Source organism: Gopherus flavomarginatus, chromosome 7 (genome assembly GCF_025201925.1).
Source record: "Gopherus flavomarginatus isolate rGopFla2 chromosome 7, rGopFla2.mat.asm, whole genome shotgun sequence".
In the NCBI taxonomy this organism is placed as follows: Eukaryota; Metazoa; Chordata; order Testudines; family Testudinidae; genus Gopherus; species Gopherus flavomarginatus.
The window spans coordinates 113999655-114023067 of record NC_066623.1 but is presented as its reverse complement, the minus strand read 5'-3'; the positions used below and the strand labels follow the sequence as shown (position 1 = coordinate 114023067).

At 62.1% G+C, this 23413-nt stretch overlaps 1 protein-coding gene and 1 non-coding gene across 2 annotated transcripts in view; both read left to right on the top strand.

Moving 5' to 3' along the window:
* The window catches only part of BTBD19 (BTB domain containing 19), a 76354-nt gene extending 59622 nt beyond the window's left edge, over positions 1-16732 (top strand). Inside the window, exons 5-8 of the mRNA XM_050961235.1 lie at positions 13025-13093; positions 13544-13675; positions 14573-14698; positions 15393-16732. Coding sequence (XP_050817192.1) covers positions 13025-13093; positions 13544-13675; positions 14573-14698; positions 15393-15515 — 450 coding nt within the window. The 3' untranslated portion in view covers positions 15516-16732. The remainder of the gene's footprint in view (positions 1-13024; positions 13094-13543; positions 13676-14572; positions 14699-15392) is intronic.
* A 3250-nt stretch (positions 16733-19982) lies between these two features.
* On the top strand, positions 19983-20146 carry LOC127056085 (U1 spliceosomal RNA). The gene has a single exon (XR_007775728.1). It is a non-coding gene; the product is annotated as a U1 spliceosomal RNA (small nuclear RNA).
* Positions 20147-23413: the final 3267 nt, after the last annotated feature.

Here is a 23413-nt window from a genome sequence, read left to right as displayed (position 1 = left end):
GTGCTCTGGCTAGCAGAGCTAATCCTCAGGACAGCCAGCAGGAGGTGCTAGTGTGATGAGTCGCACCCCGTCACGTTGGTTTTCTTGAAGCCCCAGCTCCTGGAGTCCAGTGGTCACACCAGAAGCACAGTTTTCATTTCAAAAGAAACAAGTTTCTAGCCCCCATGACTGCAGAAAACCAGGTGCAGGTGACCCTGAAAGGCTCCGAAAGCAGAATGTGAAGAGTCCCGAACATGTGTGTTCTCATGGTTTGGGGGAGCCTGCCTCCCTGGGGAGGGGCCATCATTGGTCTGAACAAGAGATCGGGAACCAGGCACTTCCCTGGGATTGTGACCCCCTTGCGGCAAGCTGGTGATCGTCCGCTGTGGCCGAACCCCTCTTGGAGAGCTCTGCTGGGCACAGCTAGGTTGTGGGATGCCTTTCAGCTTCCCCCGCTGGGTATATCAGGGCATCTGTGCCTCACCCTTACTGCCCCAGGCGGCCTTCCACAGAGCCAGTCCCTGCCAATGCGCCCATCACCGCAGCGTCTGGGCGCCCCGCACAAGCAGACTGTTGGGCTTCCTCCTGGGAATTCTGGGAGCTCCCTGCAGGCCTCGGCGTGGGGCAGACGCGTGTAAACAGCTGCGTGTGCCCCACTCAGCGAGCTGCAGAGCTAATAATAGCACAGTGAGGTCAGCGCCGTTCCCCAGCGCTTCCTGTTTTGCAGCAAAGGGCCCTGTCTGCGGGTGGGGGTGGGGTGAGGGCGCCCAGGGCGGCATGGTAACCTTTGCCGGGGGAGTTTACGTTAGTGCCTGGCGCGCTGGTGACGAGCTTGGGACACTCCCCAGGTCTCTGCCCCAGGCTGACATTAAAGCAGTGTGCACTCCCCTCCTGCAGCCCTAGCCAGAGGCGTAACCCTCTGGGCAAGCAGCTCCCCTGGGCCGGGGGGTCTCTCCTATGCTGCCAGTCCGCTGGGCTCCTAACCCTGCGGTGGGCCGGCCTGGGGGTGGAGGAGAGGGATGGTGGAGTCAGGAGTGGAGCAGAGGATGGCGAATAGGGCAGGGCAGATCTGGGGGCACCTGGCCCACTCCAGGTGAGGCAGGGCCTGGCTGGCAATTCCTCCAGGTTCCTGGCTGATGGCTGTGTCACGGAGTCACCAGGCGATGCTCTTGAACTGCTCCCCACCAAGCCAGGCAGGACTTTGGGGAGCCTCCTCTCCCTTGGAGCAGACTTGTTCTGGGCAAGAAGCTCCCACGTCTTCACCTCCTGGGTCTCTCCTTGGAGCATTCAGCATCCTCTGCCCCTCCGTGCGCTTCCCACAGCGAGCCCGCCTCATTGGGGTCCTGAGGAAGCCACAGGGTCCTGCACCCCCACTTCGCAGTCAGACGTGACTCTCAGCCAGCCAGTAACACAGAGGTTTATTCGATGGCAGGATCATGGTCTAAAACAGAGCTTGTAGGTACCGCAAACCGGACCCCTCGGCCGGGTCCATTCTGGGGGCAGTGAGCCAGACCCCCACATCTGCCCTCACTTCTCGTCCCCAGCCAGCTCCAGACTAACAGCCCCTCCAGCCCCTCCTCTCTGCTCAGCCCCTTTCCCGGGCCAGGAGGTCACCTGATCCCTTTGTCTCCAACACCTTCAGCTGGCACCTTTGCAGAGGGGGGCCCAGGCCATCAGTTGCTAGGAGACAGAGTGTCAGGCATTTAGGTGCACTGGTCCTTTGCTCTGCAGCAATCACACACCCTGATTCCACCACCTAGATACTTAAGAACTGCATAGAGGACACTGAGGCACCAACACAGGATTCAGAGCAAACATTAAGAACATTCCCGGTTCGTCACAGGCTGGGTCTGGGCTGGCGCAGCCCCCCGGCCCTGACAGAAGGAGTTTGTCTGTCCGCCCCTCCTCTGCTAGCAGCAGAGCTGCACCCACATGTCCATGGGGCCTAGGCTGGAGGCGGGGATGGCTCTGCACTGTGCCACGGCTCTGGCTTGGGGATCCCTTGGGGCCATGGTAGGATGCTGAGAGGACAGAACGTGCCACCGGGAGGCTGAGCTGGGCACGTCCGGGGCAGTAGGAGCCAAGGAGGAGCTGGTCACAGGTCTGCCGTGCAGCGCAGCCAGAGCCGCACCGAGACAGCTCAGCACCAAACCCACAGTCGCTTTCCCTCTGGTGGCGCCTGGGCCAAACACCCGCCAGCTGCTCAGCAGGGCCTGGGTCGAACTGCTGCGTCCAGCCCGAGGCCTGTGCATCCATGGCCGGGAAGGTGCTGGCTTGGCAGCACTGATGGGTGGCAGGCTTGGCCCAGCCTGGGGCTGGCCTGGCTAGCAGCAGGGTGAGCTCCCCCTCTGCTCCCAGTTCATGTCAGCGGGGATGGCAGCTTTCCTTTCCACAGAGCCACGACGCAAGTCTTGTCTCTTTGCCTGCCCCCCAGAGACGAGCCTCTCCTCACAGACAGCCAGGATCCCTCCATCACCCAGCCCAGGGCACCACGCAGAGCAGGTCTCCCCAAGGGTTCACTCGCCCCCTGAAGGGAAAAGTCGAGCATCTCATTCTGGAGTTGGTCTGCGGCTGAGACGGTGCCAGCTGGGACCTTGCCAGCTCGACCAACTGGAGCTTTAGATGCCGTGACGCAGGGAACAATCCTGCCTTGGCTGGCTGGACCCTGCTTGGCCTGCCCTGGGAGGCGAGCGCCACTCACGCTCAGCGTCAGATGGGACATGAGAGGTGGGGCCAAGCGCCAGGCGAGGACCAGGGAACAGAGCCAGCCGCTGGCAGCACAAATGAGAGGAGCAGGATGGCAGGTGTGGGAGGAGAGGGCTCCTGCTGCTGGACAAGGCGGTATGGGAGGAGCTGGGTGCCATCTGTATTGCTGCTGGGACTTAGCGCCAGGGATCCCATCTCTTGGGTGATCATTGCCCCCCGGGGGAGGAAGCTGAGCCTCTCATCCCTGGGCCCCATGCACAGGGGTGCTGCGGGTCCCAGGCAGGTGATGTGAAAAGTTCCCATGGTGCAAAATGGGGCACGTCAGCCCCCATGTTTGACACCGAGGGGCTGGCAGGCCACGCAGCAGATTGATCATGTCCAGGCCGAGCTGGGAGCAATCCACTGGTGTCACCCTTTGGCCTTAGAAACCTCACCATATCCGGCCAGATCAGCCACTCTCGGGCCTGATCCTGTGAGGCACTGAGCACCAGGTGGGAGCCGGTCAGGACCTGGGAGGATCAGGCCCTGCATAAAGCCCTCTGGTGGCAGTGGGGTGTTCCCCACCCTGCTCTGTCTGGCCATGGGAGCCAGCTGAGCGTGGAGAGTAGAGGGGAAACCGAGGTGCAAGGGCACTCCTTGCAGCCAGTCCCCAGAGACCTGCTTCGGAGCAGGCTGGTGATGCCCTGGCCTCCTAGGGGATGCACCCCTCCACCCAGGCTGCTCTTGGCTCCCACCAGAGCGGAGGTTGCCTCTGCAGGGCAGGGGAGGGCTGAGAGCAGGCGCTGACAGAGAGGCAGTGATGCACAGTGGACAGAGCACTGGGCTGGCCCTCCAGAGACCTGGCTCCTGTTCTTGGCTCTGCCCCGAGCCTGCTGGGGGAACTTGGGCATGTTGTTCCCCCTCCCCGTGTCTCAGTTTCCCCTCCCACTCTGCTGAGGGGCTTTTTGGGGCAGGGGCTGTCTGTCCCCCTGCACAGCACCCAGGGCAGGGGGGCCTGCTCTCAGCTGGGGGCTGGCGGGAGGCCCTGGCTCTGCCGGAAGAGAGTCAGCGAGGGCACCAGGTCTGTGAGGGCAGGGCCGGGCCGGGGAGGGAAGGGGGGTGGCTTTCCGAGGCGCAGGGAGATTTTCCTCCTCGGACTGTGAGCTGCTCTCGGTAGCTGATTGATTCCGAGAGTGGCTCAGAGCAGGGCTGGTGGTGAGGAGGAGGCCCCAGAGAACATGCTGACGCCAGGGTTTCTGTTCTGCTCCCAACAGCCATGGGGCCTGCGCCGGTGCAGTCCGGAATCGCTCAAAGGGCCTGACTCTCTGCTCGCTGACGCTGGCAGGCGGGTGGGGCCCTGATAATGGAGCTGTGGGTTCCTAGCTGGAAGGGGCTCTGTCGCCCGCTGGTGCCTGCGGGAGAACTACCCCTGGCGGGTGTCATTCCCCCCCGCTGACTGAGGAGGGCTGGGCGTGGCCACGAGACACGAGCAGGCAGGACTCTGTGCCCCAGCTCGCCAGGCTGGGCAGAAATGCCTGGCAGTACCATGGGCCTGGAGATCAGACCCCCTGTGTTGCCCAAATGACCCTGCTGACTCACAGAGCAGCCAGGCTGATGGGCCCCCACTGGCCTGGGCACCGGGCCCCAGGGGCAGGCCAGAGCCCCAGTGGCTGAGGTGCCCCCTATGAAGAAGGCTGTGCTCTCCTGACAGCTCCTTAGGGACACGCTGGCCCTTGGAAACCAGCTTTACCCTGCTCCTTTATCTCTTTCCCCGAGTCCTGCTGGAGCAGCGCCCCTGCTGCATCCCCCCCGGGCGACCCCGCTGGGGGTCTGTGTCAGCCTGCTGCCTGCGCCCGCCCGTGCGAAAACTGGTAGCCAGAGCATGGCATTAGGCTGACACCGCAGCCCCCGCCTGCCTCGAGGGGCCACCCCTTAGCCCCCATTGTTTGCCAACCACAGAGCCTGGCTTGCCATTTGTCCGATATTCGGAGGTGAATTGAATCCATTGCTCGGGGCTGCAGCAGAGCCATGCAGAGCCACACCGCACCCGGCTCGCGAGTCTCCACAGCTCTGCTGGTGCCCCTTACTCCCCACCCACACACCCCCTGCTATTCCAGCCTGGCTCCCCCCACCCCAACTCTGCCGGTGCCCCTCACTCCCGACCTGCAGCCCGCCGGCTATTCCAGCCTGGCTCCCCCCACCCCAGCTCTGCTAGTGCCCCTCAATCCCAACCTGCAGCCCCCTGCTAGTCCAGCCTGGCTCCCCCCACCCCAGCTCTGCCGGTGCCCCTCACTCCCGACCTGCAGCCCGCCGGCTATTCCAGCCTGGCTCCCCCCACCCCAGCTCTGCCGGTGCCCCTCACCCCCGACCTGCAGTCCCCCTGCTATTCCAGCCTGGCTCCCCTAGATACAGCTCTGCTAGTGCCCCTCAATCCCAACCTGCAGCCCCCTGCTAGTCCAGCCTGGCTCCCCTAGATACAGCTCTGCTAGTGCCCCTCAATCCCAACCTGCAGCCCCCTGCTAGTCCAGCCTGGCTCCCCCCACCCCAGCTCTGCCGGTGCCCCTCACTCCCGACCCACAACCCGCCAGCTATTCCAGCCTAGGCTCCCCCCACTCCAGCTCTGCTAGTGCCCCTCAATCCCAACCTGCAGCCCCCTGCTAGTCCAGCCTGGCTCCCCCCACTCCAGCTCTGCTGGTGCCCCTCTCTCAGGCCAGTTAAAATCGAAGGAATTGTTGCCTGAAGCAGGGCTCAGAGTTCAGCCCGCCAGGAGCTGCTGGTGCTCAGGGCATGAAACAAGCTATGACGATGCTGTTCTGGCGGGACCCAACTGAGAGTGCCAGTTCAGGACCAATTGCTCAGAGCTGGGCAGTTACAGCCCTAGCCTGGGGTTTTTCCACCTCTAAGGCAAACCAAACCAGCCAGACAAAAAGGACTTTGGTTTCACCCCACTGGCTAACCACAAATCACACAAGCAATTTCCTTAGACATTCCAGTCTCCCAGTATCACCACCAGTGCCACTCGTCCTGGGGATGAATGGTTATGAAAACCAACACCCCAATAAACGAAAACGGTTCTCTCGATCCCAAAGAATCAAGCCCTAGACCCAGGTCAATATACACATCAGATCTTACCCACAAATCACGCTGTTGCCAATCCTTTAGAATCGAAAATCTAAAGGTTTATTCATAAAGGGAAAAAGGTAGAGATGAGAGCTAGAATTGGTTAAATGGAATCAATTCCATACAGTAATGGCAAAGTTCTTAGTTCAGGCTTGTAGCAGTGATGGAGTAAAACTGCAGGCTCAAATTAAGTCTCTGGAGTACATCCCCCGTTGGGATGGTCATTCAGTCCTTTGTTCAGAGCTTCAGTTTGTAGCAAAGTCCCTCCAGAGGTAGAAGCAGGATTGAAGACCAGATGGAGATGAGGCATCAGCCTTATATAGGCTCTTCCAGGTGTAAGAACCTCTTTGTTCTTATTGTGGAAAATTACAGCAACATGGAGTCTGGAGTCACATGGGCAAGTCCCTGCACACCCTGCTGAGTTACAAGGCGTATCTGCCTCCTCTCAATGGGTCAATTGTGTAGCTGATGGTCCTTAATGGGCCATCGAGCAGGCTAGGCAGAGCTAACACCCACTTGTCTGGGATGTTTCCCAGAAGCACAGCACAAGTTTGAAATACAGACAGGATAGAGCCAATATTCATAACTTCAACTACAAAATGATCCATACATACAAACAGCATAATCCTAACCAGCAACCCATAACCTGGTCTTAGACACCTTATATGGCCCCCTTTACATAAGATTTGGTGCCACTACAGGTCCTTGGTTGCAAACCATGTTCTCTATAGTCCCAGATTATATCAATAACGTTACACAAGCCAAGAGAAATGATCCCCCTGCTAGAGCATTGCCTAGGGGCAAGGCACATTTGTGGGTGGGGAGCTGCCCCTGGGCCAGCTGGACCCATGATCGATCTCTTCAGCTACAGCTGCCCCATGTCCTTAGGACATTGCCTCGTGACATTTCTGAGGCCAGCACATTCCACATGGGCTCTTGTTGTGTGGATGGTCATGGCAAACATTACCGGAGGGGTGGGGGGGAGTGGGCACTGTTACATAGCCAGCCAAGCGTGAGAGCAAGTGCTCAGTCTTAGGCAGACAAGCTGTGGGTGAGGCCCTGGTTCTGTGCAGAGGCAGCTGAGCAAGCCGCAGCAGCATTACTCTCTGCTTTGGGCTCTGATTAGAGTCATGGTTTGAGGCGGCTGCCCCCTGGGAGCTGGGATTTCCCTTGTGCTGGTTGTGACCCGCTCTGGTCCAGGCTGGGTGCATGTGGATAAATAAGCCAATTGCACTTCTAATAGACCCTGACTCCACGTCACAGATTTCTCTTGCACTGGGAAGCCACAAGGCTCCGGGCACCTGCTAGCACTCAGTGGAGGAGCAGGCGTTTCTGTGCTCCAGGGCTTGCTGCATGCCTCAGTGGGTTTGAGCAGGGCTGGATGCATCGTGGCTAATGGAGTCCCGGTGCCATCAGACCCGGATGGGAGCCCTCTCTGAGCAGGCCCTAGAAGGAGGCTGCACTCATCATTCTCTCTGCTGGCAGCTTTCACCCGGCTCACGGCTCTGTGGTTGCTGTGATGCGGCTGGGGCAGGTCTGTCTCAGCAGGATTTCCCTGGCGCGGGCGGCTGGCACCACGTGAAGTGTTGCTCAGCGGAAAGAAGCAGGAGGGGAAATCAGTGTCAGGTGCCCTGGAAAGTGCTGGTGCGCGAGGTGACGGTTGGGCCCTGGCGCGTGGAACAATCCGTCTGGTAGGGGAAGGAGCCGCCCCACAGGGGGGTTCCCCTGACTCCCCTTCCAGGGCAGGTTTGGCAGTGATGTGTGCACAGACCTGTCCCCGAGGTCCTGCATTCGCCCTCTGCAGCTGGCTGGGGGTGGGGTATGGAGCCCGTCCATTCCCATCCATGAGAACCCCTGATGCCCCTCTCCCTGCTGTCTGCTCCCATGTCAGAGACCTCAGCGAGGGCCCAGACCTAGACTCTGTCACTCAGTTGTGGGGTATTTCGCTGTGGGGTGCTCAGGACGGCCACACGCTCTGAGACTGCGGCTAATGCAGCTGCTGGGCCGCGTCCCCCAGCCAGGCCCAGCTCCCGGGAAGTCGGTCTCTGGCTCTTGGGGCCTCGCTGGCTCCAAGGACAGACATTGCAGCTGGAAGGGATTTCACTCAACAAAGCTGGATCCGTCTGGACGGTGCCCCTGTCTGGAGCGCAGCCAAGCCGGGCCCCTGGCGCTCTGCTCCCCCTGGTGTGTTCATGGCTGTGCCAGGCCCCTGGTGCTCTGCTCCCCCCAGGGGTGTTCGCGGCCATGCCAGGCCCCTGGCGCTCTGCTCCCCCCAGCGTGTTCATGGCTGTGCCAGACCCCTGGTGCTTTACTTCCACAGGGGTGTTCGTAGCCATGCCGGGCCCCAGGCGGTCCCCCGAGGGTGTTTGGGGCAGGGCTGGGCCCCTGGCGCTCCCCCGGGGGTGTTTGGGGCAGGGCCAGGTCCCTGGCACTCTGCTCCCCCCAGGGGTGTTTGGGGCAGGGCCGGGTCCCTGGCACTCTGCTCCCCCCGGGGGTGTTTGGGGCAGGGCCGGGTCCCTGGCGCTCTGCTCCCCCCGGGGGTGTTTGGGGCCGTTCTGACATCGCTGCTGTGGCAAGTCAGGCACTTCCTGTTTACCCTGCGGCGGGGAGGCCGTTGCCTGGAGGCGTTAGAACCGAAATACTTGCCTGGGCTGTGGTCACCCAGCCCCAGAGCGGGGACAGGAAAAGCGGGCCCGGGGGTGGGACTGTTTGTCCTCAAAATAATTGGGCGTAACTGTGACACAACACGCACACAATGAGGTGCACCCGCAGTCAGGTACAAACGTGGTTGGTGCCCACACATGCGTGGTGAGGTACAGATGTACACACAGAGTCAGCTACACACACAAAAACATACAGGCCTGTGATCAGTCACACACACGCGCATGCATCCAAAGTCAGGTACGCACACACGTGGTCAGCTACACACATGTACGTACACACTTGGCTGGGTGTGCGCGCACATACACACACAGTGTCAGGATGTGCCCGGGTCCAGCCCATGTGGTAGCAAATTGCAACCTCAGCATAAGTCAGCAACGCGACGCTGTTGCAAAAAAAGCAAAGGCAATTGTCAGTTGCAGTAGCCAAGGCAGCGCCTGCAAGTCACGGGAGGTGACAGTACCACTGTACTCGGCGCTGGTTAGGCCTCAGCTGGAGAACTGGGTCCAGTTTTGGTCACCGCTGTAGAGAAAGGATGTAGAGAAAGTGGAAAGGATCCGGAGGTGAGCGACAACGATGATCAGAGGGATGGAACGCAGCCATAGCAGCAAAGGCTGAAGGACCTGGGTGTGTTTAGTTTGGAAAAGAGGAGATTAAGGGGGGACATGAGCGTGGCCAGTCTTCAAATACTTGACAGGCTGCCCTAAAATAGATGGCGAAAAGTCGTTCTCTCTTGCCCCAGAGGGCAGGACAAGAGGCAACGGGCTCAGACTACAGCACAGCAGATTTAGGTTAAATCTCAGGACAAACGTCCGAACCACAAGGCCCGTCGGCCCATGGAACAGAGGCCTTGAGAGGTCCTGGAAGCTCCTTTGCCGGAGGTTTGAGAGGAGACTAGATGATCCTGGCAGTCCTCTCTAGCCCTGTGAGACTGTGATTCAACATCCCACCCCCAGCGTGGGGTCAGCGTCCTGCCCCCGTCTGCCCACCCTGCCTCGGGCTGTAGGCAGCGGGCTCCCTGCTGGCAGGGGCAGCTCAATCATGCCCAGGGACGGGTACCAGGCCAGCGTAGGTCCTGGCGGTAGATGGGAAAGGCAGGGACCCTGGGTGCAGGGTGTGCCCGGGGGTGGGTACAAGGTCACTGCAGGTGCCTGGCGCTAAATGGGAAAGGCAGAGCCCTTGGGTGCAGGCTGTGCCCGGGGGTGGGTACCAGGCCAACATAGGTGCCTGGCGCTAGATGGAAAAGGCAGGGGCCCATGGGTGCAGTGTGCCCAGGGGTGGGTACCAGGCCAGTGTAGGTCCAGGCACTAGATGGGAAAGTCAGGGTCCCTGGGTGCAGGGTGTGCCCGGGAGTGGGTACAAGGCCACTGCAGGTGCCTGGCGCTAGATGGGAAAGGCAGAGCACCTGGGTGCAGGGTGTGCCCGGGGCTGGGTACCAGGCCAGCATAGGTGCCTGGCGCTAGATGGAAAAGGCAGGGGCCCATGGATGCAGTGTGCCCAGGGTTGGGTACCAGGCCAGCATAGGTCCTGGCGCTAGATGGGAAAGGCAGGGGCCCATGGGTGCAGAGTGTGCCCGGGGGTGGGTACCAGGCCATCATAGGTGCCTGGCGCTAGATGGGAAAGGCAGGGGCCCATGGGGGCAGTGTGCCTGGGTGTGGGTATCAGGCCAGCATAGGTCCTGGCGCTAGATGGGAAAGGCAGACGGGCCCCTGGGTGCAGGGTGTGCCCAGGGGTGGGTACCAGGCTGGCGTAGGTGCCTGGCGCTAGATGGGAAAGGCAGGGCCCCTGGGTGCAGGGTGTGCCTGGGGGTGGGTACTAGGCCAGCGTAGGTGCCTGGCACTAGATGGGAAAGGCAGGGGCCCCTGGGTGCAGGGTGTGCCCGGGGGTGGGTACTAGGCCAGCGTAGGTGCCTGGCACTAGATGGGAAAGGCAGGGCCCCTGGGTGCAGGGTGTGCCCGGGGGTGGGTACCAGGCCAGCATAGATGCTTGGCACTCGATGGGAAAGGCAGGGGCCCCTGGGTACAGGGTGTGCCCGGGGGTGGGTACTAGGCCAGCGTAGGTGCCTGGCACTAGATGGGAAAGGCAGGGCCCCTGGGTGCAGGGTGCCCTGGGTGCAGGGTGTGCCCGGGGGTGGGTACTAGGCCAGCGTAGGTGCCTGGCACTAGATGGGAAAGGCAGGGCCCCTGGGTGCAGGGTGTGCCCGGGGGTGGGTACCAGGCCAGCGTAGATGCTTGGCACTCGATGGGAAAGGCAGGGGCCCATGGGTACAGGGTGTGCCCGGGGGTGGGTACCAGGCCAGCGTAGATGCTTGGCACTCGATGGGAAAGGCAGGGGCCCATGGGTACAGGGTGTGCCCGGGGGTGGGTACCAGGCCAGCCAGCTGGTTATGGGCATTGGACAGGCCGTGCTGGGACAGCTGGAGGCCTCGTGGCTCACCCTCCCCTCCCCCACCCAGAGACTGTGTCATGGGGGGTGAGGACAGGGCTTGGGGAGCGGGGTGATGCCGGGGCCTAGACCCAGCAGAGCCGCTGCTCTCGCAGCCTCTTAGCCTTGGAGGCCAGATGGGGCCAGCGTGATCTGCCATGGCTGGGCGCAGAACCTCTGGCCGCGTCGCTGCCCCTCTAACCAGGGTGTCCAGGCTCCCCGAGAATCCCCCATTGACACCAGCTCAAGCCAGCGAGTGACCCGTCCCCACGCTGCAGCCAGGGGAAGGCGAAACCGCCCAGGTCTCTGCCTATCTGAGCCGGGGGGGGTGGTGGTGGTGAAATTCCTTCCCCACCCCAGAGCGGGTGATCAGTGAGACCCAGGGGAGGCGGAGACGTGGCAGAGCCCTCCCCACCCAGTGCCCCATCCCCGCCCATTGGGAGATGTGCTGCCAGCAGGCACAGCTCTGCCCCAGCCATCTCGTCACCCTGGCCCCCCGGGGTGCAATGGGCTGGGAATGGGAAGGGAGCCGCCCCGAGGAGCCCAGGCCACTGAGCCGAGCTGGCTGGGGACGGGGACCCTCCGAGACCCCGCTGGCTGGGCGGCAGAGCTGGCCCGTGCCATGGGCCGGTGGTGCTGAGGGTGCCAGTCGCAGCAGTGGCCAAGTCCTGTGCTGGCTGGGGGAGCAGCTCCATGCTCCAGTCCAGCCCTGAGGCGCCCCCTGCTGGCTGTGTGTTGTATCTGTGTGTGTGTGTGTGCATTGTAGTGCCGTGTGTGTGTACTGTACTGATGTGTGTGTGCGTCTGTGTGTGTGTGTCTGTGCATTGTAGTGCTGTGTGTTGTATCTCTGTGTGCGTGTGTGCACTGTACCGCTGTGTGTGTGTGTTTCTGTGTGTGTGTGCCGGGTGTACGTTGTATCTGTGCGTGTGGCCAGTGCCCCACAGGTGACAACTCCCTCCTCCCCCAGCTCAGTCTCTGCCATCGCAGGTGCCTGGAGAGACACCGGTGGCAGTGCCAGGGGGTCCGGGCCCTGGCAACGCTCCCCTCTGCCACCACCCAGAGCAGCAGCCTAGCTGCCCTCAAACCCTGGCCCAGTGCTTGGGCTGCAGTGACCCTGGGAGCTCTCTGGGGGGGATCCCTGCAAAGCTGCCCAGCCTAGTGTGGCCCTGACCCACAGGCTCCCTGGGGCGGGGCAGCCTCCCTGCTGGGAAGCACTAGGGGGTGCCGCTCCCCCCCCCCAGAGCCCATGTCCCTGCGGCCCCCGAGCTGAGCCTGGGGCTCCCAGGGTATCACTCCGGGCAAGCAGCTGAGGTCTCCATTTCCCTCCTAGCGAAGGGTAACAATGCCCCAGCGGGCACCGAGCACTGGGCTCCACCGGCTGCGTGGGGCGACGGGGTGAACCCTAGAGCTCCTGAGACAGAGAGAGGTTGTAGGCAGGTGCTAGTCAGACACCCCCCACCCTCAGCTCCACCGGTGCCCCTCACTCCCGACACGCAGCCCCTGCTAGCCCAGCCCCGGGCTCCCCTCCACCAGCTCCGCTGGGGCCCCTCACTCCCGACACGCAGCCCTGCTAGCCCAGCCCTGGGCTCCCCCCACCAGCTCTGCTGGGGCCCCTCACTCCTGACACGCAGCCCTGCTAGCCCAGCTCTGGGCTCCCCCCCAGCTCTGCCGGTGCCCCTCACTCCCGACATGCAGCACCTGCTAGCCCAGCCCTGGGCTCCCCCCCAGCTCTGCTGGGGCCCCTCACTCCCGACACGGAGTCCTGCTAGCCCAGCCCTGGGCTCCCCCCCAGCTCTGCTGGTGCCTCTCACTCCCGACACGGAGTCCTGCTAGCCCAGCCCTGGGCTCCCCCCCACCAGCTCTGCTGGGGCCCCTCACTCCCAACACGCATCCCCCTGCTATCCCAGCCCTGGGCTTCCCAGCTCCACTGGTGCCCTTCGCTCCAGACCCACAGCCCCCTGCTAGCCCAGCCCTGGGCTCCCCACCCTCAGCTCCGCTGGTGCCCCTCACTCCCAACCCGCAGCCCCCTGCTGGCCCAGCCCTGGGCTCCCCCTCAGCTCCTCCGTTGCCCCTCACTCCTGACCCGCAGCCCCCTGCTGTGCCAGTGCCCCAGTCTCCAGCTGACTCCAGCTGTCTGTCTGTGTTTTTCCCACAGGCAGCTGTGACCTATGGACAGACGGACCTGCAGGAGCACTGCCTGGTTTTCGTGGAGGACTGCACGCAGGTATTGTTACTCAGGGAGTAAGGGGGGGCACAGGGCAGCAGGGCTTGGCCAGAGGTGCACAGCCCTGGGGTCTAAGAGCACAAGGTGTGTGTGGGGGCTGTGCATTGGCCTGCCCTCCCATGAGCTCTGACAATACCCCTGCCCCCTGCCACCCGCTAGCAGACTCGGGCATGTGGCCAATGCCCCACATGGGCCCTGCGCCATGAGCAGCCAAGAGAAGGGGTCAGGACAGGGATGCGGTGGAGGGGGGATGGGATGGGGCAGGGCAGGGAGTGGTGGGATGGGGGAGGTGCAGAGGGCTAGCAGGACAGGGACAGGGGCTAATGGGGGGGGTGGCAGGGTACACGTCCGGGAGGTGTGGGGAGGGTTTCTGTGCCCGCCCTGTGCCAGGTGGGGTCAGCCCCGCTGCCAGGCTGCCAAGGGTGACCCGGTCCGTTTGCGGCATGGCAGGAGGTGGTGCAGACACGGAGTTTCCATGAGCTGTCGGCCGCAGCGCTGGTGGCCGTGCTGCGCAGCGACCGGCTGGCCATCGACGAGCCAGACCTGATCCGGGCCGTGCGGGAATGGGCCCACGTCAGCTCGGTGAGTGCCGGCAGCCCCCATGCCCAGGAGCTGGGGCCAAGCAGGCATCTGAGCCCCCAGCATGGAGGTCACCCAGTGAGTGCATGGCAGAGCTGGGAATGGACCCGCCCCGACTCTAACCCGTAGACCCCACTCCTCACCCAGAACCAGGAGAGAACCCAGGCATCCTGGCTGCCAGATCCCTCCCAGAGCTGGGGTTAGAACCCAGGCATCCTGGCTGGCAGATCCCTCCATCCCCGCCCCCCCACCTCCCAGAGCTGGGGTTAGAACCCAGGCATCCTGGCTGGCAGATCCCTCCATCCCCGCCCCCCCCACCTCCCAGAGCTGGGGTTAGAACCCAGGCATCCTGGCTGCCAGCCAGGGCCAGCTCCAGGCACCAGCGCAGCAAGCAGATGCCTGGGGTGGCCAACGGAGAGGGGCAGCACATGCAGCTCTTCAGGGCAGGTCCCTCAATCCCTCTCGGAGGGAAGAACCGGCCGCCAGATTCTGCCAAATAATGAAGCAGCGGCGGTTATGCTGCCACTGACATGCCACCAATCGTGGCTTTTTTTTTCCCCCTGCTGTTTGTGGCGGCAAAAATGCTGGAGCCGGCCCTGCTGCCAGCCACCCACCTCCCACCCACCCCACCCACCCTGGAAAAGCAGAGCGCAGGGCCCCACGGTGTCCCAGGTGAGGGCACCTGTCCTCAGCTCCCAGGCTCCGGCTGCCACCCAGGCCCCAATCTCTGGGGCACAAGCACAGGTGATGACAGTCCCTGCCCACCCCTCAGTGCTCCCCTGTCTGCCCTGAGGGCTAGATGCCAGATTATCGCCCACCCTCTGGCTCCCCAGATCATCCCCCCACCCACTGGCTCCCGGGGTCATGGATCCGGCCCCTGACCCTGCACTCCTGTTCCAGGCTGTCCTGGAGCGGCCAGTGGCCGAGGTGGCAGCGGGGCCGGTGCGTGAGCTCCGCCTGCCCCTGCTCTCACCCCATGAGCTGGCAGCCCTGGAGAGCCACAACCAGAGGGATCCGCTCATCCCGGTGAGGGGCCGGCTGGCTGTATCCGTCTGGCTGCAGCCATCTGCCTGTGTCTGTCTGTCTGTCTGTCCATGGGCCCTGGCTGTGTCTGTGTCCGTCTGCCTGTGTCTGTCTGTCTGTCCATGGGCCCTGGCTGTGTCTGTGTCCATCTGCCTGTGTCTGTCTGTCTGTCCATGGGCCCTGGCTGTGTCTGTGTCCGTCTGCCTGTGTCTGTCTGTCTGTCCATGGGCCCTAGCTGTGTCTGTGTCCATCCGTCTGTCCTTGTGGCCCTGGCTGTTTACATCCATCTGTCTATGTCCGTCTGTCTGTGTCCGTGAGGCCATGCACCCTTGGCAGGGGGGCACATGGGATCCGCTGAAGGCCCTCAGGCCGCCCCTGGGGGTGGGTCTGGACAGTGCCCCCAGGGCGTGGAGCGGCTGGCAAGAGATGCCAAGCGACTGCGGTCAGGAAGCTGCTGCCAGGGACAAGCAGAGACATTTGCAGCACTGACCCTGGTGTCTGCCCCACGGCCCCCTGTGCCAGGCATCAGCCGCATTGCCCTCTCCATCCCTGCCACTTCTCGGCACATCTTGCAGCCCAAACCCTAGGTGCCTGGCCCTGTGTCCGGCTGGGCCCGGCTGTGAGCCGTGTGCCCAGGGCCAGCCGCGGTGTGGCTGGGACCAGCCAGCACAGCAGCAGCCTGGTGTCCCCCCTGCAGGTCGAGTGCATCGCTGAGGCCTGGAAGTGCCATGTGCTGAAGAAGGGGAGCGGGGCACCATCCCGTCTGTGCCAGCGCCGCAGGGGCACCCAGCCCCGGGAGCACCACAGCTACCTCGAGTGAGGAGGTGGCAGCCAGTGGCAGGCACCGGGCGTCGCGGGGGGCAGGGAAAGGCTGTTCCCTCGTCTCCAGGATGAGTGACGGGGCAAAGTGCACTTCCCAGGACGCTGCTGGCCTTGCGCACTCATTGTGCCAGAGCTGGGGGCAGGCCTGGCCCATCCCAGCCAGTGCCAGGCCAGGCTCAGGGCTGCCATTGTCCTGCGTGGGGGGGCAGGGCTGAGATGGCACCTGCCCACAACGCTCCCCCTTGCGTGAGTTTGCTGTGAGGACCAGGTAGGCTGCCCAGTTGGCATGGCTGGGGGTGGCAGGGCAGGGCCGGGGAGAGGCTCCCACCCATCATCTCCTATTCAGGCATGGCCAGATCAGCTGAGCCGACAGCCCCGCACTCTGGCAGTGGATTGAGACAGGCCTGGATTTTCCTGTGGCCCAGACAGGAGGCTGAGTGGGGTGACGTGACAGCCTCCTGTCTGAGCCCGATCTCGTGTGGAACTGGGGAAGGTCAGGTTAGTACCTCCTGCAGCCCGGGGCCAGCTACAGCAGCCCAGGGATTGCTCTAATATACACCTGGGCTGTAACAAAGGCTAGCTAGCAGCCCAGACTAGCCAGAGGGCCCAACCCAGTTGCGGCCGCTCCCTCACCAAGCACAAGTGGCTCCGGGTGTCTTCAGCGGCACTGAAGCTTCATCGCCGAAATGCCGCCGAAGACCTGTGGAGCGAGGGAAGGTCCTGCCACCAAGGTGCCGCCGAAGACCCGGAGCACCGCCCCGTCAGTAAAAGCACCGCAGCGGGTGGCGCCTTTTTTTTTTCCCGCTCCCCCTCTTCCCTCCACCTGGCTACACCGCTGGCCCAGCCTCGTGGGTGAGCCCCCTCCTGCCTCCCCTGGGGTGTGCGCTGCCCAGGGACCCCCCTGAGCTGGGGGGAGACCTAGCTTGGGATGCCAGCTGCTTTCCAGCCCCTTTGTGCACAGGCCCTGCCTCAGGGCTGACCTCTCCAGCGTGTGCATGATCCTGGACGGGGATTGGAGGCCCACCAGCCCCAGGGCCACATCACACCCCTCACCAAGTCACAGGGCCACCGAAGGAGGGGGCCAGCCCTGGCACATGCTGGACCAGGCCTCCGGGGGGTCACTCGGGGCCCTGGGGCTGCCCTGCAGCGCACACAGGATCAATAAAGCTCCATGGAGCTCACTGCTGAGTCAGTGTCTTGGTTTCAGCAACGCCTCAGAGCTGGGGGGAGCCCAGGGCTGGGCTAGCAGGGGGCTGCGTCTTGGGAGTGAGGGGCACCAGCAGAGCTGGTGGTGGGTAGAGCCCAGGGCTGGGCTAGCAGGGGGCTGCAGGGATAGACTAAGGGGGTCTGGGGAGGATTTGCCCATTGATGGCCTATAGCCAGCACCCCACGTCCCTGCACCCCACATCCCTGGGTGAGTCGGGCTGGGGACAAGGGGCCGCTGGTCATTACTGCCTCCCGCTGGAGCTGTGCCTGGGAAGGCCTTTGGGACAGCAGGCTCCCCTTTGTGACTGTAGCCCCAGCTGGGGGTCTTGACTCCTGGGTTCATTGCCTGCCTCTGCCACAGGCCCCCTGGGGGACCTCAGGGAAGTTGTGTGCTCACTCTGTGCCTCCGTTTCCCCATCTATGGCAGGGCTGCCAGGCTCAGACATACAGGGCCCACAGAGGGGTCCTCCAAGGCTGGTAGTGAGGGCACGTGACAGCTGGGTGGGTCACAGCAGTGGGCACAGTGCAGCACGTCCAGACCGCCCCCCTGCATCTGTCTGTCTAGCCTGCCCAGCCCCCTGCAGTCTCTGCCCATCACACGTAGCAGCAGCCACTCAGGGGCAGTGCAAGGTGCTGGATCCCGAGGCCGGCGCTGTTCTGAGCCGTCCCTGTGGCACTGATGGGTCTCTACCTCCAGGGACCCCAGTCAGCCCGCGGCCCTGCCCAGCCAAGGCCTGGTGCAGCCCAACAAGCCCTTGACATCTCCTTTGCCCGCCCCCGGCCACGCTGAGCTCATGCCCCCTGCCTCACTGGCTCAGGGTCTGCGCTCGGTGTGGTCACCTCCGCCTGGCCTGCAGCTAGCCCCTCCAGGTGGGCAGAGCCGGAGCAGCAGGCTGCCTCCAAGCCCAGCAGCGCTCTCCCCTGCTCCCCAGGGAGACCAGAGGCAGAGGTGAGGGGCCCGCCAGTACAGGGTTCCCTTCTTCAGCCAGGCAGGGACACTGAGGCCAGGATTGCCCAGGACAGTCAGTTCCTCCGGGGCCAATGGGGGCCAATGCTGGGATGTGCTGCCCTGCATGCCCACCCTGTCCAGGGGGTCCGGCTTGTCTCCTGCAGGCAGGGCGGGGGCAGGGCAGGGATCTTACTCCAGCTCCTCTTTCCCGGCCCTGCGCCAGGGACATGGCGGAATCTATTCTTGGTGCCCTGGGAACTGGCAGCTGAGCCCCTGGGCTGGCCCAGGGGAGTTTTAGCTCAGCCCAAAGCAGCTGCTGGATTTCTCCACTGGCTTCTTTGCCAGGGTGCTCTGGAGCGTCCGGCCAGGGCAGGCCCAGCTCAGGGACTTTGCTCCTGCTCACACCCAGGGACTTGTCAGCAGAGAGGCAGCCAGCAAAGACCCCGGGTGAAACCGGGGTGGGGGAGGGCGGGGCGGGGGGGTCTCAGCCCAGGCTGCAGCTTCAGGGCTGGGCCTGCCCCAAGTGCCCAGGTTCAGTGGGGTGGGGCTGGGGCAGGACCTGGCTGGGGCACACCAGGACGACGTGGTGATGGCGATTCAGTAGGGGGTGATACCCTGCCGGGCCCATGCAGAGCTAGAGGGGAGCCTTACCTGACCTAGTGCCCCAGTGTGGGGGTTAGCTGGGGGGAGCAGTATGAGCTGCTGGGGGCTACGTGGGGATCGGCTGCGGGGGCACCACGCACTGCTGTGGCCATGGCACTGGGGGGCACTACACCCTGCTGTGGCCATGGCACCGGGGGCAGCACACCCTGCTGTGGCCATAGCACCAAGGGCAGCACAGCAGCTGAGTTCAGGGCATGCGGCGAGGAGGGCCAGGCTACCACTCATGTTTGTTTTGAGTGTGGGTTGCTAAGTGGCCAGGGAGTGGAGAACTGGCTGGGTGCCCTCTGGCATTCACTGACTCATTGGCTGACGGGGGGAGAGGTAGGAGCAGCCTTGGGCCTTGGTAGCCTGGCCATCCACCCCCCTGCTGTTCTGCCTGCCTGGCTTTGGCTGGCATTACCAGTGCCCCTCACTCCGACCCGCAACTCCGTTCTAGCCCAGCCCTGGGCTCCCCTCAGCTCTGATAGTGCCCCTCAATCCTGACCCGCAGCCCCCTAATAGCCCAGCCCTGGGCTCCCCTCAGCTCTGACAGTGCCCCTCAATCCAGACCCGCAGCCCCCTGCAAGCCCAGCCCCGAGCTCCCCTCAGCTCTGACAGTGCCCCTCACTCCCGACCCACAACTCCTGCTATCCCAGCCCTGGGCTCCCCTCAGCTCTGACAGTGCCCATCAATACCGACCTGCAGCCCCTGCTAGCCCAGCCCTGGGCTCCCCTCAGCTCTGACAGTGCCCCTCAATACTGACCCGCAGCCCCTGCTAGCCCTGCCCTGGGCTCCCCTCAGCTCTGACAGTGCCCCTCATTCCCGACTCGCAGCCCCCTTCTAGCCCGGCCCAGGGCTCCCCTCAGCTCTGACAGTGCCCCTCAATCCCGACCCACAGCCTCCTGCTAGCCCAGCCCTAACTTCTAACCTGCAGCCCCGCCTGTTCTCATCGGAGCCCTATTTTTCTGATGTGCCTGCGTGGGGCTCAGTCTCTCTCAGGGTGCCGGGAGCTGGGGGAGCAGAGTTGGAGAGTGACCCTCTCCCTAGTGCGGTGGCTCTGACGCAGCCTGTCCTCATGCGGGGGTGGGGGGGGAGTGAGTGATGGGCTCTGCCCCGGGGGGGATTCAAACCTGTGCCCCCCGCCCCCAGCAGCTGTAAGCCCTTGGGTGCCAGGCTCGCCCAGGCTGCAGGGCACGTTCCTGTAGGGCAGGGGGCGGGGACAGCACTGGGGTCCGGGTCACGCCCCCACGGGACCCCCAAATGCTGTTGGGGGCTGAGGAGCTGCCCCCCATATGACTGTGCCAGAGTAGGGCAGGGGTCCCCGCCGCCCTGGCTCGACGGGCAGAACCCGGACCGGCCACGGAAGAGAACTGGTCCCAGGCACGCAGGGGGCGGGACCTGTATGGAGGGGCGGAGCTGCGTGATCACGTATGCAGATCTGTGCGCGAGCAGAGCATTGTGGGAGCGGAGGCGGACTGCCCCGCAGGGCCCGACTTTGGCCCCGGGAGCTCGGCGTGGAGAAGGGAGGCGCCTCGCGGACGCGTCGGGGCAGCTGTCGGCAGTGGGGGCCGGTGTGGGCGAGGCCGGCGGTCGGGGCGCGGCGGTCCGCCCCGTGTGTTCAAAGTGTGGGGCGAGCGAGGGCGGGCGGCGGCGGGGCGGGCGAAGCTCATACTTACCTGGCAGGGGAGATACCATGATCACGAAGGTGGTTTTCCCAGGGTGAGGCTCATCCATTGCACTGCGGGTGTGCTGACCCCTGCGATTTCCCCAAATGCGGGAAACTCGACTGCATAATTTGTGGTAGTGGGGGACTGCGTTCGCGCTCTCCCCTGGCGAGCGGTGGCAAAAACAGAGCAATAAGGAGTGAAGGACGCTCTCTGTAAGGGGGTGTTTGCGGGGCTTTGGGATTCTTTTTCTTTTTGCGGAACCAACTTTCTGGCCTTTGGGGGTTTCTTATGTCGGGAGTTTCTTCTTCCCGTTTCGCGCGGCTGCTCTTCGGCTACGTTTTCTTCTCACTAGAAATGCGTTTTTCTTTTCGCTGTGGCCATTCCTGGGTCTGTTCAGCATCGTTTCTTCCCAGAGCGAAGATCTTTTTAAAACCTGTTTCTGGGCTGCTCTGGGGAAAATAGTTTCTCTCTTGAGACCAACTATCTTAGCGGGACAGACACGAGGCTGGCACCACCCTGTGGGGGAGCAGGTTTTTCCATGGCTTTAGGCCCACCCCCCCCCCTCCCCATGTACCATTTGCTGCACTGGATCTGCTCACTGTTGGGGGGCCCCCCTTCCCCCAACACACCCAGCTGAGGGGTTGCCCCAACCCACTCAAGTGCTCAGCTCCACCAGGCAGGCGCGCTCAGTGATGGCACCTGCAGCCCCCATGGGGCTCCTGCCTCCCTTCCTGGCCCTGGTGGGACATTCATTCTCTCCTGCTGTGAGGCCGGGCTCAGTGTGCTGTGAACACCTCGCCCCAGCTCTCGGGGCCGAGCATCCCAAACTCATTGCACGGCCTGGCCCAGGCTGAGACAGCCGGTGCCCTTAGCCAGCAGGAAATCACCCTGCATCTACCCCCTGCCACCATAGAGTGGTGGGAAAGCAGCCTTGGCATCTCCCGCACCCCCCACCACCAGTCCTCCCAGGTCTGCACAGGGGCGGGCCTGGCTCGGCAGCACGTGGCAGGTGCCAGACCGAGCTGCATGCCAGATGGGAGGTCCATGGGACTCATTTCTGTACCATACGGCTCGGCTTAGAATCATAGACCTTGATAAGGTTGGAAGGGACCTCAGGAGGTCATCTAGTCCGACCCCCTGCTCAAAGCAGGGCCAATCCCCAACTAAATTATCCCAGCCAAGGCTTTGTCAAGCTTGACCTTAAAAACCTCTCAGGAAGGAGATTCCACCACCTCCCTAGGGAACCCATTCCAGTGCTTCACCACCCTCCTAGTGAAAAAGTCTTTGCCTAATATCCAACCTAAACCTCCGCCACTGCAACTTGAGACCATTGCTCCTTGTTCTGCCACCTGGTACCACTGAGAACTGTCTAGATCCATCCTCTTTGGAACCTCCATTCAGGTAACTGAAAGCAGCTATCAAATCCCCCCTCAATCTTCTCGTTTGCAGACTAAACAATCATGTGCTCTGGCCCTCTAATCGTTTTTCTGGCCCTCCGCTGGACTCTCTTCAATTTTTCCACATCCTTCTTGTAGTGTGAGGCCCAGAACTGGACACGGTACTCCAGATGGGGCCTCACCAATGTCGAATAAGTGCTTCAGAATTGATTCCTTGAGGACCTGCTCCATAATTTTTCAAGGGACTGAGATGAGGTTGACTGGACTGTAGTTCCTCAGACCCCTCCTCCTTCCCTTTTTTAAAGACGGGCCCTACATTAGCTTTTTTCCAGTCATCCGGGACCTCCCCTGATTACCAAGCCTTTTCAAAGATCATGAGTCGCTTGCCGGCACGTTCAGCACCAGCTGGCTCATTACTGGGCACATTTCAGCCTAGAACCAAGCGCAGCCCTTTGGGCCTGGCCTAGCTGGGTGGGCTGCGATTCCTCGCCCGCCTGGGGGGGTGGCAGAGCTGTTGCCCTAAACCCTTCCTGTGTGGGTCACATCAAGGGCACATCACACACCCTAAACCAGTCCCTATAACCCTGCCCCCACACCAGGCAATGCCGAGAGCTCTTGGGTCCACATGCAGGTGTGCACAGGGTAACTGGTCGTCACGGAGTGAGGGGGAGTCAAGGCCCTGCACCCCCGGCTTCCTACGATTCACCGTGACTCTCAGCCAGCCAGTGAATCAGAAGATTTATTTAGACAACAGGAACACAGTCCAAGGCAGGCCTTGCTGCTACAGACAACAGGACCCCCTCAGTTAGGTCCATCTGGGGGGCTAGGGAGACCAGAGCCCCATGTGGGCTCTATGATAACCTTAGTCCCAGATTTGGACCTTAGCGTCCAAAATATGGGGGTTAGTATGACAACCTCCAAGCTTAGTTACCAGCTTGGACCTGGTACCTGCTGCCACCACCCAAAAAATTAGAGTGTTTTGGGGCACTCTGGTCCCCCTGAAAAAACCTTCCCTGGGACCCCAAGACCCAAATCCCTTGAGTCTCACAACAAAGGGAAATAATCCTTTTTCCCTTCCCCCCTCCAGGTGCTCCTGGAGAGATACACAGACACAAGCTCTGTGAAACTACACAGAGAGACTCCCCTTCTCTGTTCCCAATCCTGGAAACAAAAAGTACTTTCCTATTCCCCCAGAGGGAATGCAAAATCAGGCTAGCAATCCAACACACAGATCTCCCCGATTTCTTCCTCCCACCAATTCCCTGGTGAGTACAGACTCAATTTCCCTGAAGTAAAGAAAACTTCAACAGGTCTTAAAAGAAAGCTTTATATAAAAAGAAAGAAAAATACATACAAATGTGCTCTCTGTATTAAGATGATACAACACAGGGTCAATTGCTTAAAAGAATATTGAATAAACAGCCTTATTCAAAAAGAATACAAATCAAAGCACTCCAGCACTTATATTCATGCAAATACCAAAGAAAAGAAACCATAGAACTTACTATCTGATCTCTTTGTCCTTACACTTAGAAACAGAAGACTAGAAAGTAGAAAGTACTTCTCCAAAGCTCAGAGAAAGCAGGAAAACTGACAAAAGACTCAGACACACACTTCCCTCCACCCAAAGTTGAAAAAATCCGGTTTCCTGATTGGTCCTCTGGTCAGGTGCTTCAGGTGAAAGAGACATTAACCCTTAGCTATCTGTTTATGACAGGCTCTCCTCCAGTCTCCCAGCCAGCTCCAAACTGAAAACTCCCTCCAGCCTCTCACTCAGCCTCCCTCCAGCTCCTCCCCCAGCCTTTGTCCAGGTTCTGGGGTCCAGGTGTCACCTGGCCTCCAACCCCCTTCCTGGGTTCTCATCTTACCTGCTCAGGTATCCTCCCTCAAGGAAAGTCTCCCATCCCCAATGCAGACAGTCCCAGCAAAACTCCCCTGCAACCGTCCCAAGCCAACAGTCCCCACTCAGCATTCAAAGAACACAGTAAGAACACACTGGTCAGCAGGGCCACGGCAGGATTGGGTCCTTGGTTTC